Here is a 19017-nt window from a genome sequence, read left to right as displayed (position 1 = left end):
ATTATTATATAAATTATTAAACCCTAACCATTTAATAAACCCTAATTATTTAATTATTATGTAAATTATTAAACCCTAACCATTTAATAAACACTTTATTACCTTTTATGAAAGACCCATAAAAGATAAAATTTATAATATATTACTTTTATTTATTTAATTATATTGCAAATTATTAAACCCTAACCATTTAATAAACACTAACTATTTAATAAACAATTTATACCTTTTATGAAATAATCATAAAAGATAACATTTATAATATTATATTACTTTTATTTATTTATTATGTAAATTATTAAACCCTAACCATTTAATAAACCCTAATTATTTAACAAACACTTTATTACCTTGTATGAAATTATTCATAAAAGTTAAACACATTAAATTTACACTACAACATTTTCTTTATCTATACAACTATTATGTGAATTATCAAACCCTAACCATTTAACAAACACTTTATTACCTTTCTTTCTCAATATTTTTTCAACCAAATACTCATCCTTATATTTAGTTTTCAATAATTCTGGTTCATAAAATCTTCCTTTAACTTCTTCATTGTTTAAATCTTTAATTTTATATGTTGGTAGATTAGATGGTATAACCTCATTAATAACAAACACTTCTGCTGACCAATTTGGTGTATAACCTTTGTCAAACAATCCTTTAATTTTACTTATACGAACATGATCACCTAATTTGTATTTAGGTTTAACACGTTTATATTCTTTCTTATACACTTTATTCAATATCACATGCTCATTTTTCTTATTCACTTCTACAGGTTTCACACCAATTGTTCTATGTACTTTGTTATTATATTCATCAACTAAACCTTGCAATATTTTTAACCACTTATAATTACCTTGAACAGTAAATTTTTTCCACATATTTTGTTTAAGTGTTTTGTTAAATTTTTCAACAACAGAAGCTTTTTTACCACTATATGTTGAGTAATGATTGATATTGTTTTTTCCCATCAAATCTTCAAATTCTTTATTATAAAACTCTTTACCTTGATCAGTTTGTAAATTATTAGGTTTTCTTACTTTTAACACTGATTCAAATGCTCCTGTAACATTCTTACCATTCTTATCTTTAACAGGAACAGCAAATGCATATTTTGAAAACACATCTATAATCGTTAGCAAATACTTATAACCTTTATTTAATTTTGAAACACCTTTTAACACACCACTATCCATTTCCACAAGATCCGCTTGCCATAAATCATCTATACCCTTAACAATAACACTTAACCTAGGATAATTTTTTCTAGATGGTTTATGAATTTCTTCTATAATATCTTCTCTAATACCTTCACTTTCATATAGTCAATCGCACTTTTTAATGAATTGGGATTTATTAGTACCACATACAACACATATACCTTTCTTAACATATCTCCCATTCTTTGTTTGTTCTATTCTAATGTTATCTATTTTTGTATCTGTTGATTTCTTACACTTAACACAATACATCATACTATTTATTATATGGAAAATTATTAACCTCAATCTATAATTGAAACACTATATCAACTAACAACATCATTCTAAAGATCAACCTAATTCAAACTATAATTCAACTAACAATATAATTCTAAAGATTAGCCTAATTCAAACTATAATTTAAGCATATGTTTGTTTGATGCTGTTGTCGATATTTGATGATTAATACTATAATTAACGGGTGTCGATATTTGATGATTAATACTATAATTAACGGGTGTCGATATTTGATGATTAATACTATAATTAACGGGTGTCGATATTTGATGATTAATACTATAATTAACAGGTGTCGGTATTTGATGATTAATACTGTAATTAATGCTGTTGTTGATTAATACTATAATTGATCATGAACTTCAATCTATAATTCAATCTATAATCAATCTGTTAATAACTTCTACAATTCAAACACTGTTCATCTATATAATTTAATCAATATAACATTCTATAACTTAATCTATAATTCGAACAATAATTCAATCTATATAACAATTTATAATTCATCTGTATAATTCAATTTAGAATGTTGTTATATATATTGAATTAGAATGTTGTTATATAGATTGAATATAGCATATGGTTTTATGAAAGCTCTCTTTCTATATACATAATAACTTGCAATGGTTGCCCTTCTTCCATAGCTGAATTCTTATTTGCTTGAAACGTAATTATATCACCCTTTTTAATGTTTACAGGTAAATTTTTAATCAAAGTATCACCTAAATATATATCTAGAAAGTATTTATCCAAACTTAATTCCATGTGCATTATTTTCCCATTATAGAGAAATTTGTAACCATTAGAGAGATTAAATATTCTAAAGATTGGTTCCTTAACATTTTTAACTCTCAATCGACATATTAGGGGTATAGTTTCTTTCTGCATAATCAATTTAGTAGTATCCATCCTAATCTTTTGAAAATCATCTCTCTTTATGTATGTGTCTTGTAATGTTTTTAATACATCTTCAAATTTGTTTCTATCACCTTCCAATTGACTATTAACATTACTATTTATTAAATCTAGCTGTTGTAAAGTTACTACATCATGTTGGTCAATTGCATCACTTACATTAACAAGTCTTTTGTTTTTAAAATCAACCCATGTTATATTTGATGTAAAAACTTCACTTACATGATTGAGGTTTGTAGTCCTCCTTTTAGTATTACCAAAGATGTCCATATTTATTATATAACAATTCAAATTATTTAATAGCAAGTAAAACAGTTATACGAGCTCCACCAAAATCAATCAAATCACCATTTTCATCTTTAATTGAAACTTTAAAATTATTAAATTTATTGTGATGTATTGGGAAAAATATCTTTTCATTAGGTTCATATATAATTGGTTCTCTAAACACTGCATTTGTTCTAAATGTTGAAATTAAGTCTGTTTCGTTGTGTGTTGTGTCATTGTGTTTTAAAATCATACCTTCTGCTAAATCACAGTGAATATTTATAGTATCAAACGGATGAAACCTTGGTGGTTTATCTCCAATATGTTCTATGTTATTAGCCAAGTTTTTATTACTAAAACCTAATACAGTATTAATGGTATCTAAGGTTATATCACAAACCTCACTAAATATTTTAACTCTATTTCTTTTCCTGTCTTCTGTAATTTCAAAAGTATCTTTGAATTCATCAGTGTAGAATGGAAGGTTTGATTTAATATATTCTTCTAATTCTTTTAAACTATATTGACCAGGTTGAACTATGGCTTGTCTTGTAACTTCAGGTTCTTCAGTGCAAAACGTTAATTTATTATTTTTTTCTGTAATGTTTGGAGTTAAGTATGTTGTGTAAAATCCTGCAACAGCTACTTCTAAATAGTTTTCAAATGGGTAATGCAATGACATGTTTAATACAGATGAATAACCATTTAAATTAAATACTTTCATTTATTATATAATAAATAATTAAAATGGATAATTGGGATATTAAAGTAAGGTTAACAGAAGAAACGGCGAAGAGTAAGAGGAATGGAGAGTTGTTACCTGATGATATAAGATGTTTAATAGTTGGGCCTAGTGGATGTGGTAAAACAACGTTAATGACTGATAATTTTTTGTTGGCACCTAAATGGTTAAAAATGCAAATGTTTATATATATTCTAAAAGTTTAAATCAACCTAAATACCAACACTTAATACAACTTTTTCGAGATATAGAACGTAATATTAAAGACACAATAGCAATAATAAAAGGAAACAATGAAGAGATTATTCCATTAGATGAATGTGAAGACTATTCTGTGGTAGTATTTGATGATTTCATATTAGAAGAACAAAATCACGTTAGAGAATATTTTACTCGAGGTCGTCATAAGGGTTTAAACTGTTTCTATCTTGGACAAACATATTCTAAAGTGCCAAAACAATTAATTAGGGACAACTTAAACTTTCTTTGTATATTTAGACAGGATAATGTAAATTTAAAACATATATATGATGAATTTGTTGCATCTGATATGTCGTTTGAAAAATTACAATTATTACGTAGCAAATGTTGGAGTGAAGAACATGGTTTCTTAACAATAGATATGACTAGGAAGGTGAATAATGGTAAATATAGAAATAAAATTAAAGAATTTATAAAAGTGTGAACTAAACGTATATGAATGTAGGTGAACGTATATGTTATGTTATGTTATCTTATGTTATATTATGTTATGTTATGTTATGTTATGTTATGTTATGTTATGTTTTTATTTTTTTCTTTATATAATAAATGGATGTTAATAAAGCTAAGAAGTATATTAAGTTAAAAGAAGAACTTATTAAAAGATTTAAGGAAATTAAACAAAGTAATCGAAGTAAGTATGAAAAATTTAAAGAACAAGATCAGCCTGTTATTGATGCAATTTAAGATTTAGGGCAAGATATATCAAAAGTAGCAGAAGAAAATAAAAATCTAATTCAAGAGTTAGTTCCAGTTGTACATAAAAGTGCTAGAGTGGATTCAAGCTTATTAGAAACACCGCCTATGTATGATAGTTCTATAAATGAAAGTGATACGCCTATAACAGAAGAAATAAAACACATGAAAAAACAAATTAAATATAAAGTAGAAGGAATAGAATCTTTAGCAACACCTCATTTGGGTAAAATTGCCTCAAGATATTATGCAACTAGAGATGATAAAAGTTTTGGAATACAGCCATATGATGAAGATGGGAAAATTAGACATATGATAGGAAATGCAGAAGTTAAAATTCATGGTGATGATTTAGTTATTAATAATCGACATTATACAGGAACAGAAGGTTTATGGGAATTATTGACAAAACATAATCCAGCAAATTATAATGATGATGATCTAGAAAAATATAAACAAATAGTAATTGATTCTAGTGTTGCATTTCATAATAATGATCCAAGTACAAGAAAACAAAAATCTAGTAAAGGTAAAAAATATAAAGAAATTATCAAACCTATTTGGGATGAATATATAAAACCAACAACACCTTCAAAAAAGACACCAAAATCTGGAGAAGGAATAAAGGTATATAACGAATTATCAAAAGAATACATATGGATGGATGATGTGAGAAAACTGATTGATCGTTTGATTATTATTGATGGGGAAGAAAAATCTGGAAATGATAACTTTTATAATGAGAAAGTAGGTATTATGGATATGATTAATTCTAAACTTGCACAATTTATTCCTAATGATCCAAAAGGTATAGGTTATTTGATTAAGATATTGAATACGCTGCCACCAAAATTTTGGAATAGTGAAAAGTATGGAAAAGGATTAGTAAATGATTTGATTAATAAACTTCCATTTGAGTTGCATATTCCAGGATTTAGATTTTGCGGGCCTGGGACTAAGTTAGAAGAAAGATTAGAAAGAGGTGATGAAGGTATTAACAAATTAGATGAGGCTTGTAAAGAACATGATATATACTATAGGGATAATAAAGATACAGAATCAAGACATATTGCAGATAAGGAATTAGAAAATAAAGCTTGGGAAAGAGTTTTTGCTAAAGATGCTAATTTAATAACTGAAAAACTACCTGCTCTTGGAACTGCTTTAATGATGAATACAAAAGTAAGATTTGGTTTAGGTTTATAAGTAATGAAAGTAAGATTAGGTTTAGGTTTATAAGTATTTTTAGTTTTAGGTTTATATATGTACTTTTTATGGAAAATTTTCATAAAAAGCCTTTAATTTATATAATAAATATGCAGTTAAAAGGTTTTACATTTACGATTCCTAATCAGGAACTTAAGCAATTAAATATAGATCACATTTTAACTAACAAACAACTCAAACAAAAGGAGGCGAAACTAAGTAAAGGACAATGTATGTCTCTATCTCTTTCTATACCACAACTTAAGAAAATAAACAAAGAAATGAAGGCAAATGATAATAAAGTTCATTATGGTGGTTTTATATTTACTATTCCAACGATTTTGGCTTTAATAGGTGCTCTAGGTTCTGTTGCTGGAGGTGCGGCTGCTATTGCTAAGACTGTAGATGATGCAAAAAAGAATAAAATGGAATTAGAGGAGCAAAAGCGACATAACTTAGCAATGGAAGAAAAACAAGGTGGTAAGCTTTCAAAAAACGTAAACTCCAAAACAGTAAAGAAAAAGAAGAAATTAAACCTTTAAGTAATTTAGATCTAATACAACTTGTTAAAAAACTTAAGATAAGAAACTTTAGAGGTGTATTTATGAGTGATGAATTGCCTAAACAACCAAGGAAGAATGAGTGTCGTATTGTTAATTTTGATACGTCTAAAAATATAGGAACGCATTGGATTTGTTATTGGAAAAAAGGAAATAGAAAGTATGTGTTTGATTCATTTGGAGGTAATCCACCAAAAACACTCGTAAAATATCTTGGTCATAATATAGAGTACAATAGCAGCCGTATACAACATTTTAACGAGGTAATTTGTGGACATTTATGCATTACAGTTTTAAAAATGTTTACAGATGGGTATAGTTTTTCAGAAATTATTAGTCAGTTGAATAGGAATAAGGATATTTGGAGAAGTTATATTTAAGTTTTATGGGTTTATTTTATGGGTTTAATTCATATAACGATTACAAATATTTTTTAATAATAAATATGGATAAGATAGAATCATATGAATTACAATCCTTTAAACCTAATCAAAAAACAATCGAGAATTTAAATAAGCCAAACAGGCCTATTGAATTTGATATTGACGTGGGTGATGGCTTTACACATCCTTATTATGCTGATATTTATGTAACTTTTGAAATTAGAGGTAGAGATGGTAATGGAGAATATACTACTGGTCAAAATATTAGACTTATTAATAATTTCTTCCCACATTTGTTTTCTCAAATTCAAATTAGTAAGCATGGACAGATATTGGATATTATTGATTATCCTGGTTTAACTTCAACAGCTGTAAACACATGTACGATTTCAAAAGCAGAGGCAAATCACTATGATGAATGTGGATGGAAAGGAATTACGTGGGCAAGAACAGATGAAGAAATAGTGTTTTTGCTCAGACTTTTGCCAGGATTTTGTTCAGATTTTAAAGATATTATGTGGAAAGGAGGATTGAAATATACATTTAAAAGAAGTGGTTCTGATGATAATGCATTTGCTATTTGGAAAACAAAAAAGCAGGATGGAACATATGAGAATGATCAACAGCATCCAGGTAAAATTAAGATTACAAATATGGAATTAAGAATGCCTATTGTTAATTATGAACCTAACTATGCCACCTTGTTAAGACCAAATATGTTAAAAGAAGGTAAAATTCCTATTTCATTTAACACGTATCAATGTTTACAGAAATCCGTTAGTGGTAAATATTTAGAATTCGATTTAACCACACAATTTAACTCAAGTGAATTTGATATGCCTAATTTTGTGATTGCCTTTTTCCAAACTGATAGAAATGATAATCAAGAAAGAGATTCAAGCTATTTTGATCATTGTAAAGTTCAGAATATCCATTTTCGTAATTCTAGAAATGAATCTTTCCCATTAGAATCTTTAAACTTAGATTTTGCAAAACATAAGTATTTCAAAGTTTATGAAATGTATACGGTATATAACCGAGCTACAATTGGAAATATTGAGATGTTTTATTATCCTAAGGAATTTTTAGAAAATAGGCCGATGCTCGTAATTAACACAAGCAAGCATAAATCAGTAACTGTAAGTGATAGAACTAATTTGAAACTGACTGTTAATTTTGAAAGCGATGTACCAGATAAAACAATTTGCTATGTTGTTATGGTTGGTAAGAAAAATTTAGAGTATGATGTTGAGAAAGAAAAAATAATTGAGAAGATATAAATCAATTATATAATATGTTTATTAGATTAGTTTAGTTTGTAAGTGTTTTTATGACAATATCATAAAAACTTATTTAATAAAATGACTATTCCAGATAATATTCCACGTGAGAATTTAATTGTGTTAATTGAAGATACTATATTAAATCTTGAGAAGTTATTAATGAAAAACAAAAGGAAGTTCAAGATAATAAAATGTGTTTATATTACTCTTATTGCGTTATCAATTCTATTATTAGCTTCTACAGGGTTCATCAATGTATTTATTCCTGTTACAGTGTATTCAATTATTACAACTGCATTTGCTTCGGCTTCTGCTGTTATCACTGGCCTATCAACACGGTTTAATATAGCTTCAAAGAAAGAATATTATAAAAATATGGTGAATCGAATTCGGCTGTTTAAAGATGAGCTTAATGTAATTAAGCTCATGAATGGCGAATTAACAGATGAAAATGTAAGAGATATTGTTAACAGAATCAATGACATACTTAACGAAATTCGAGGCTATTAGAAACTGATTTTTAAAAAGTTTTAATATAATAAATACGATGGCGAGTCATATTGAACTTTTAAATAAACTTGGGAGTCTTGAACAAAAACAGGTTATTGGATTAAGAGAATTAGAATTAAATACAGAATATAAGATTGTGAAAATGGAAAAGATTAAAACTAAGTTTGGAAAGAGCATTTTAGTTGAATGTGAAGAGTTTAAGGTATTTCTTCCACCTAGATTTACAAAACACTTAACAGATAAAATGATTGATGAGATCGTTAAAGATGGAATAAAAATCAAATACACTGGTTTAAAAGATAATTATCCAACTGTTGAGTTCTGTATGTAAATCCAAAAAATAATAGAAATGATGAAAAATATGTTGTCAGAAGTAAAAGATGGAGTGAATAGAATGGATCCTCAAAAGAAATTTATACTTACTAATAACTTTAATGTAATTGTGAAAAATGTGCAAACCGAAGTTCAAGTTGTTTTTGATATTAACGGCTGTCTATTCAGTTTGAATTATGATCAGTGGACAGAGTTTAAGAAGTCATTGTTTCCTATTGAGAACGAGGTTAGCAGAAGATTCCATTATCAATATTCGAACTTGTAACTATTAATATACTAATTTGTAAGTATTATGTAATTATGTAGAATTTAGTTAACTTTTATGGTAAAATCATAGAAGTGTTTTGTAATTTTATTTTACTAAATTTAGTGATTTTTATAACTAGATTTAGTGATTTTTTGAACCAGATTTAATGATTTTTTGTAACTAGATTTAGTAATAGAATGCATTAGAAGTTATTATGAGTAAGATAGAAGTTATTTGATATGGTGATAGAAGTTATTTGGGAAATAGGGAGTGCGGTAGAAATTATTAGGGGTAGTTTAGAAGTTATTTGGAGGTAGGGGGATGCGCTATTGTTATTAGGAGTGCGCTATTATTATTGATGGTGTGCTAGATTGTTATTGGAAATGATGAGGTGGCGCAGAATCCCCATCCCACCCCTACTAGATTTCTCTCATGTTTTTCTTTATTTTGCTTCAAAAAGACGGTGTGTGATATTTTGAAGTAAAAATACTACATAACATTTTGGTAGTTATTTGTGTATATTTTTTTAAAGTACTTATTGTATATAAGAAATTAAAATATTATTACATATATTAGTTAATCCTTTGGAATTCATAATGTAAATATGTTAAGAATTAAAAAAAAAATCTTTTTGTAATTCATGGTTTATTTTCGAGGTTTCATATTATTATTTGTATCAATCACTAATTAAACAAGTTTTTTTGTAGAGAAGCAAAACAAAGTCTGCTTTATCAGTTTAAAGCAAAATTTTCAAAAAAGCCCAAAATTTCCCAAGCAAAAAAGCGAAGCAGAAAAAACCGAGTTTTTTTTCAAAAAGCCGGTTTTTTTCCGAGCCATTGCATCTCTAATCCTTGTATCCACCAGATTGTAGAACGGACGTAGGCCTATTTCCCGTAATTATTTCTCGAAAAGTATTACTTACAACTATAAATTTTCGTACCCATGTAACTGTATTATCAATCTGAACCACTTAGTGTGTATAAAATTTAACATTACCTGTTTGGCCCTACTGAATTTGAACTACTTGTCGTTAATTGGTTGTAGTCATCACAGTAAAAAGCGCAAGTCTCTTCAACCTCTACTTTTCTTAGTGTTTCTATATTATTTTCAAAGGCAGGATCTTTTACTCCAAATTCAGATTTCACCGAATCAATGTTTAATTTGACATCCGAAGAATACATAGCAACATCCTTCTCTCTTGTTTGCTCTCCTTCGGTTCTAGATAATATTAGTTCTTTGCTATCAGTTATTTCGTACGTCCATCCTTTCCCTTCGAGTGGATCTTCCTGAGGAAAATTATAATCAATTTCTTCTTTGCACAAAAATTCCACCTTAACAGACGCTTCATCAGTCATTATGGCTACAAATTTAATACGAACTCGCAACTGTGCTTGATACTTCCATTTTATTTAATGCTGCCAGTGTTAATGAAATGATTTACAAGAACGTTTATAGAAGCAATTTTATACTTGCAATCAAACATGCAATCAGATCTTTAAAAATTACACAATAATTACTCTTTTAAAACAAAACGTTTGAAGAAATTCGTTGTTTGCTTCCAAAAGCCTATCAGTGTCGGTAAGTTTCCCTTACAAAATTTCCCTTTCCTGACGCAAATTTTTTCCTAGTTTGTTGAGTGCTTAATACTATGAAAGAAGTTATGTGATATGATTATTTTAGCTATACTAATGGAAACATCAACTAAAGTCGTTTCATTCATTTCTTGCTTCTACTTTTTTTTTCATTTTTTCCTTAAGTATCAACTAACAATGTAAGATAGAACATCTAACCGTATTTTGGCTATAATGTCGACTTTTAATAAAAGTTCTAATTACCGAAAGTCTTCATTTTTTTAGAGGTATGGGAAGCAGTCACTGTAAAGGCCGCCAAAATTTGAAAGATATCACGTATACGATTTTCGGTCAAAATTAAGTCAATTTCGTGGAACACTTTCTTACTGTATGTGGTTCGTGTTCTGCAGTTCCCTAGGAGGTCTTGGGCAATTACAAGTGTCCGCGATTCGATCCTCTGGGCCTTATGCAGAGTCGTTTTGATGTCTTATTAACACAATACTATGGGTTTGCCTAAAGAATTATTATCAAAATTGTATTCAGAGTCTCTGATTAGGACGTAGTATTGGACGAAGTTACTGAAATGTGATTAATTAATCTAGAGCAGAGATAAATCTTTTACCTATGGCTTAGGGTGCGACACAATATTTCGTATTTCCTAATTCATGTATTTTCATTTTTAAGACTACGCATGCGCTTATCTACTTTTCCGTAGTTGTCACATTTGTTTTACTCACCGATGCATAGGGGTTCTATAAGTAATTCATACTCAAATCATCATTTTAGTTGTACTCAAAGAAGACTCTGAATAGCAAAAAGTGCGCCTTCCTTAGTAAAGAATTAGTATGCTTACTAACTAATCTGTGACTAACCTTCGACTAACGAATTCTCTCTGAATACCGCTCTCTATGTTTTGTGCGTCTCCTTTAGACTTTAATAACAGTTTGGTTCGTTTACCAAAGCTGACCATATAGCCACTGGACAACACGGTTCAGAGTTCGGGTCTGAACGTTCTGGGTAATCGACATAAAAGCTGATTCTAATTGTATTCTCAATGCCGATGCCATTTAATAATGTGAAAATTATTATGTTGCGTAGGCATTAGTTATCTATGCTGGAAAGGAAATAAAATTAGGTTATTTCTTAAAATTAGATAATATAAATTTATATTATGATAATTATTTTGGTAAAGGATATGCAAGATTTTGCTTTTCACTTTAATAAACAACACTAAAATTGCTCAAACACATACTACTTTACATTTTGGCACTTTGATTTGAATAACTGAATATGGTAGTAGAATTTAACACTTGGCCCGCTTATTCTTTTTACAATCGCGGAAGACGCGGTAGTTGCAGGTTACCGGTTGTATTTCGCTACATCGTTATTTTCCACAATTTCACACTGGCACTTTAAACTCGCTCTGATGCTGAAGTAAAATAACTTTGGTGATTCCCAGGGGGATGTCCTGAAGGTTGCGGGGTGCATTCCCCTTCCAACCATTTTGTCTTCTTTCGATAGACTGCATACTTTACGGTGCGCTACTACTTAAGATTTAACTTTTGAGGCAACATTTTTATTATCGTCAACTCACTTTTAATGTGTTAAAGCACTGTACTTAACGACGTAACAAATGTACAATAATACACTCAGTGTTATGCGTTTACTCGTTCAGAACAGCCTCCATGGTAACGAGCTATGCCACACCAGGAACAATTGTCAGAGTAACTTAGTATTTCCCCCGTCTCCTCGCGTTTCTACGTAACGGACAGGCTCTCAATGCAGCCTGGTGATGTCAAAGCTAAAAATAGCTATGACAACCCATAGGCAGGAATTTTTAGAAACGAAGTTTGTTTCCTCTGCTGAAGTTTAGCACCTTATTTGGGGAGACGAGAGGATCACCATGATTTCGCAGACGCAACGCACACACATATATACATATTCATCTGTTTGCTGACTGAAAAATTCTACGAGTGCTTTTATACGAGGTTTATATAAAAATAAAAATTTTCTTCATCAATATTCGATTAGCTGGACCATATGGTTACATAGGCGCTCGACAAGACGTTTGTTTTGACGGGACTGAAAAACAAACAGAACCCTGCAATACTGATCACTTCACTCTTGTCATCAAATTTCTTCCACTGGAGTAGAGAGGGAATGGGGATTCTGCAGACAAATTTATTATTAGCCCATTTTAACTATATGTCACCCTATCATCTCTAATAACTTCTAATCTACCCCTAATACTTTCTAGCGCACCCCCTATCCCAAATAACTTCTATCACATCTCAAAAAACTCTCTATATGACTCATAATAACTTCTAATGCATTCTATCACTAAATCTAGTTACAAAAGCAAAAAAATCACTAAATATAGTTACAAAAAATTCGCTAAATCTAGTTAAAAATAAAAAAATCACTAAATCTGGCTACAAAATCTGGTTAAAACCGGTTTTGACTTCAAAAAATCACTAAATCTGGTTACAAAAAATCACTAAATCTAGTTACAAAAAATCACTAAATTTACTAAAAATAAAATTATAAAAACACTTTTATGATTTTACCATAAAAGTTAACTAAATTCTACATAATTACATAATAGTTACAAATTAGTATATTGATAGTTACAAATTAGGATATTGATAGTGAAATCTTCTGCTAACTTCATTCTCAATAGAAAACAATGATTTCTTAAACTCTGTCCACTGATCATAATTCAAGCTGAATAGACAGCCGTTAATATTAAAAACTACTTGAACTTCGGTCTGCACATTTTTCACAATTACATTGAAATTATTAGTAAGTATAAGTTTCTTTTGAGGATCCATTCTATCCACTCAATTTTTTACTTCTGACGACATATTTTTGATCATTTTTATTATTTTTTGGATTCACATACAGAACTCAACAGTTGGATAATTATCTTTTAAACCAGTGTATTTAATTTTTATTCCATCTTTAACGATCTCATCAATCATTTTATCTGTTAAGTGTTTTGTAAATCTAGGTGGAAGAAACACCTTAAACTCTTCACATTCAACTAAAATGCTCTTTCCAAACTTAGTTTTAATCTTTTCCATTTTCACAATCTTATATTCTGTATTTAATTCTAATTCCCTTAATCCAATAACCTGTTTTTGTTCAAGACTTCCAAGTTTATTTAAAAAATCAACGTGTTTTGCCATATTTATTATATAGAATTTTTTCTAATAGTCTCGAATTTCGTTAAGTATGTCATTGATTCTGTTAACAATATCTCTTACATTTTCATCTGTTAATTCACCATTCATGAGCTTAATTACATTAAGCTCATCTTTAAACAGCCCAATTCACCATATTTTTATAATATTCTTTCTTTGAAGCTATATTAAACCGTGTTGATAGACCAGTGATAACAGCAGAAGCCGAAGCAAATGCAGTTGTAATAATTGAATACACTGTAACAGGAATAAATACATTGATGAACCCTGTAGAAGCTGATAATAGAATTGATAACGTAATAAGAGTAGTATAAACACATTTTATTCTCTTGAACTTCCTTTTGTTTTTCATTAATAACTTCTCAAGATTTAATATAGTATCTTCAATTAACACAATTTAATTCTCACGTGGAATGTTATCTGGAATAGTCATTTTATTAAATAAGTTTTTATGATATTGTCAAAAAAACACTTACAAACTAAACAAATCTAATAAACATATAATTGATTTATATCCTCTCAATTATTTTTTCTTTCTCAACATCATACTCTAAATTTTTCTTACCAATCATAACAACATAGCAAATTGTTTTATCTGGTACATGGCTTTCAAAATTAACAGTTAATTTCAAATTAGTTCTATCACTTACAGTTACTGATTTATGCTTGCTTGTGTTAATTACGAACATCGGCCTATTTTCTAAAAATTCTTTAGGATAATAAAACATCTCAGTATTTCCAATTGTAGCTCGCTTATATACCGTATACATTTCATAAACTTTGAAATACTTATGTTTTGCAAAATCTAAATTTAAAGATTCTAATGGGAAAGATTCATTTCTGGAATTACGAAAATGGATATTCTGAACTTTACAATAATCAAAATAGCTTGAATCTCTTTCTTGATTATCATTTCTATCAGTTTGGAAAAAGGCAATCAAGAAATTAAGCATTTCAAATTCACTTGAGTTAAATTGTGTAGTTAAATCGAATTCTAAATACTTTCCACTAACAGTCTTCTGCAAACATTGATACGTGTTGAATGAAATAGGAATCTTACCTTCTTTTAACATATTAGATCTTAACAAGGTGGCATAGTTAGGTTCATAATTAACAATAGGCATTCTTAACTCCATATTTGTAATCTTAATTTTACCTGGATGCGGTTGATCATTCTCATATGTTCCATCCTGCTTTTTTGTTTTCCAAATAGCAAATGCGTTATCATCAGAACCACTTCTTTTAAATATATATTTTAATCCACCTTTCCACATAATATCTTTAAAATCTGAACAAAATCCTGGCAAAAGTCTGAGCAAAAACACTATTTCTTCATCTGTTCATGCCCACGTAATTCCTTCCCATCCACATTCATCATAGTGATTTGCCTCTGGTTTTGAAATCGTACATGTGTTTACAGCTGTTGAAGTTAAACCAGGATAATCTATAATATCTAATATCTGTCCATGCTTACTAACTTGAATTTGAGAAAACAAATGTGGGAAGAAATTATTAATAAGTCTAATATTTTGACCAGTAGTATATTCTCCATCAGCGTCTCTACCTCTAATTTCAAAAGTTACATAACTATCAGCATAATAAGGATGTATGAAACCATCACCCACGTCAATATCAAATTCAATAGACCTGTTTGGCTTATTTAAATTCTCGATTGTTTTTTGATTAGGTTTAAAGGATTGTAATTCATATGATTCTATCTTATCCATATTTATTATAAAAAATATTTGTAACCGTTTTATGAATTAAGCCCATAAAAACTTAAATATAACTTCTCCAAATATCCTTATTCCTATTCACCTGACTAATAATTTCTGAAAAACTATACCCATCTGTAAACATTTTTATCACTGTAATGCATAAATGTCCACAAATTACCTCGTTAAAATGTTGTATACGGCTGCTATTGTACTCTATATTATGACCAAGATATTTTACGAGTGTTTTTGGCGGATTACCTCCAAATGAATCAAACACATACTTTCTATTTCCTTTTTTCCAATAACAAATCCAATGCGTTCCTATATTTTTAGACGTATCAAAATTAACAATACCACACTCATTCTTGCTTGGTTGTTTAGGCAATTCTTCACTCATAAATACACCTCTAAAGTTTCTTATCTTAAGTTTTTTAACAAGTTGTATTAGATCTAAATTACTTAAAGGTTTAATTTCTTCTTTTTCTTTACTGTTTTGGAGTTTACGTTTTTTGAAAGCTTACCACCTTGTTTTTCTTCCATTGCTAAGTTATGTCGCTTTTGTCCCTCTAATTCCATTTTATTCTTTTTTGCATCATCTACAGTCTTAGCAATAGCAGCCGCACCTCCAGCAACAGAACCTAGAGCACCTATTAAAGCTAAAATCGTTGGAATAGTAAATATAAAACCACCATAATGAACTTTATTATCATTTGTCTTCATTTCTTTGTTTATTTTCTTAAGTTGTGGTATAGAAAGAGATAGAGACATACATTGTCCTTTACTTAGTTTTGCTTCCTTTTGTTTGAGTTGTTTGTTAGTTAAAATGTGATCTATATTTAATTGTTTAAGTTCCTGATTAGGAATCGTAAATGCAAAACATTTTAACTGCATATTTATTATATAATTAAAAGCTTTTTATGAAAAATTTCCATAAAAATTACATATAAACCTAAATCTAAAAAATACTTATAAACCTAAACCAAATCTTACTTTCATTACTTATAAACCTAAACCAAATCTTACTTTCATTACTTATAAACCTAAACCAAATCTTACTATTGTATTCATCACTAAAGCAGTTCTAAGAGCAGGTAGTTTTTCAGTTATTAAATTAGAATCTTTATCAAAAACTCTTTCCCAAGCTTTATTTTCTAATTCCTTATCTGCAATATGTCTTGATTCTGTATCTTTATTATCCCTATAGTATATATCATGTTCTTTACAAGCCTCATCTAATGGATTAGTACCTTTATCACCTCTTTCTAATCTTTCTTGAAGCTTAGTCCCAGGCCCGCAAAATCCAAATCCTGGAATATGCAACTCAAATGGAAGTTTATTAATCAAATCATTTACTAATCCTTTTCCATACTTTTCACTATTCCAAAATTTTGGTGGCAGCGTATTCAATATCTTTATCAAATAACATATACCTTTTGGATCATTAGGAATAAATTGTATGAGATTAGAATTAAACATATCCATAATACCTACTTTCTCATTATAAAAGTTATCATTTCCAGATTTTTCTTCCCCATCAATAACAATCAAACGATCAATCAGTTTTCTCACATCATCCATCCATATGTATTCTTTTGATAATTCGTTATATACCTTTATTCCTTCTCCAGATTTTGGTGTCTTTTTTGAAGGTGTTGTTGGTTTTATATATTCATCCCAAATAGGTTTGATAATCTCTTTATATTTTTTACTTCTACTAGATTTTTTTTCTTGTACTTGGATCATTATTATGAAATGCAACACTAGAATCAATTACTATTTGTTTATATTTTTCTAGATCATCATCATTATAATTTGCTGGATTATGTTTTGTCAATAATTCCCATAAACCTTCTGTTCCTGTATAATGTCGATTATTAATAACTAAATCATCACCATGAATTTTAACTTCTGCATTTCCTATCATATGTATAATTTTCCCATCTTCATCATATGGTTGTATTCCAAAACTTTTATCATCTCTAGTTGCATAATATCTTGAGGCAATCTTACCAAAATGAGTTGTTGCTAAAGATTCTATTCCTTCTACTTTATATTTAATTTGTTTTTTCATGTGTTTTATTTCTTCTGTTATAGGCGTATCACTTTCATTTATAGAACTATCATACATAGGTGGTGTTTCTAATAAGCTTGAATCCACTCTCGCACTTTTATGTACAACTGGAACTAACTCTTGAATTAGATTTTTATTTTCTTCTGCTACTTTTGATATATCTTGCCCTAAATCTTTAATTGCATCAATAACAGGCTGATCTTGTTCTTTAAATTTTTCATACTTACTTCGATTACTTTGTTTGATTTCCTTAAATCTTTTAATAAGTTCTTCTCTTAACTTAATATACTTCTTAGCTTTATTAACATCCATTTATTATATAAAGAAAAAATAAAAACATAACGTAACATAACATATACGTTCACCTGCATTCATATACGTTTAGCTTACACTTTTAGAAATTCTTTAATTTTATTTCTATATTTACCATTATTCACCTTCCTAGTCATATCTATTGTTAAGAAGCCATGTTCTTCACTCCAACACTTGCTACATAATAATTGTAATTTTTCAAACGACATATCAGATGCAACAAGTTCATCATATATATGTTTTAAATTTACATTGTCCTGTCTAAATATTCAAAGAAAGTTTAAGTTGTCCCTAATTAATTGTTTTGGTACTTTAGAATATGTTTGTCCAAGATAGAAACAGTTCAAACCCTTATGACGACCTCGAGTAAAATATTCTCTAACGTGGTTTTGTTCTTCTAATATGAAATCATCAAATACTACCACAGAATAGTCCTCACATTCATCTAATGGAATAATCTCTTCATTGTTTCCTTTTATTATTGCTACTGTGTCTTTAATATTACGTTCTATATCTCGAAAAAGTTGTATTAAGTGTTGGTATTTAGGTTGATTTAAACTTTTAGAATAGATATAAACAATTGCATATTTTAACCATTTAGGTGCCAACAAAAAATTATCAATCATTAACGTCGTTTCACCACAACCACTAGGCCCAACTATTAAAAATTTTATATCATCAGGTAATAACTCACCATTCCTCTTCCTCTTCGCCGTTTCTTCTGTTAACCTTACTTTAATATCCCAATTATCCATATTAGTTATTTATTATATAATAAATGAAGGTATTTAATTTAAATGGTTATTCATCTGTATTAAACATGTCATTGCATTACCCATTTGAAAACGATTTAGAAGTAGCTGTTGCAGGATTTTACACAACATACTTAACTCCAAACACTACAGAAAAGAACAACAAATTAACATTTTTTAATAGTAACTTAAAATTTACAAAACAACTCATAATTCAGCCTGGTCAATATAGTTTACAAGAATTAGAAGAATATATTAAATCAAACCTTCCATATACCAACGATCCTTTTAAAAATATTCAATTTACTGAGGATAGAAGGAAAAATAGAGTTAAAATATTTAGCCAGCAATGTGATATAACCTTAGATACCATTAATACTGTATTAGGTTTTAGTGAAAAGAACTTGACTGAAAAGATAGAACATGTTGGAGATAAGCCACCAGGGTTTCATCCGTTTGATACTATAAATATT

At 28.8% G+C, this 19017-nt stretch overlaps 1 protein-coding gene across 2 annotated transcripts in view; it reads right to left on the bottom strand.

Moving 5' to 3' along the window:
- Positions 1-10479, bottom strand: part of LOC145694434 (uncharacterized) — a 238260-nt gene extending 227781 nt beyond the window's left edge. For both annotated transcript variants that reach the window (XM_081770647.1, XM_081770650.1), the window contains exon 1: positions 9914-10479. In XM_081770647.1, coding sequence (XP_081626773.1) covers positions 9914-10272 — 359 coding nt within the window. In that variant the 5' untranslated portion in view covers positions 10273-10479. The remainder of the gene's footprint in view (positions 1-9913) is intronic.
- Between the last annotated feature and the right edge of the window lie 8538 nt (positions 10480-19017).

This window comes from Thermobia domestica, chromosome 9 (genome assembly GCF_964235325.1).
Source record: "Thermobia domestica chromosome 9, izTheDome1.hap1.1, whole genome shotgun sequence".
Lineage (NCBI taxonomy): Eukaryota > Metazoa > Arthropoda > Insecta > Zygentoma > Lepismatidae > Thermobia > Thermobia domestica.
This window is presented reverse-complemented; position numbering and strand designations above follow the sequence as displayed.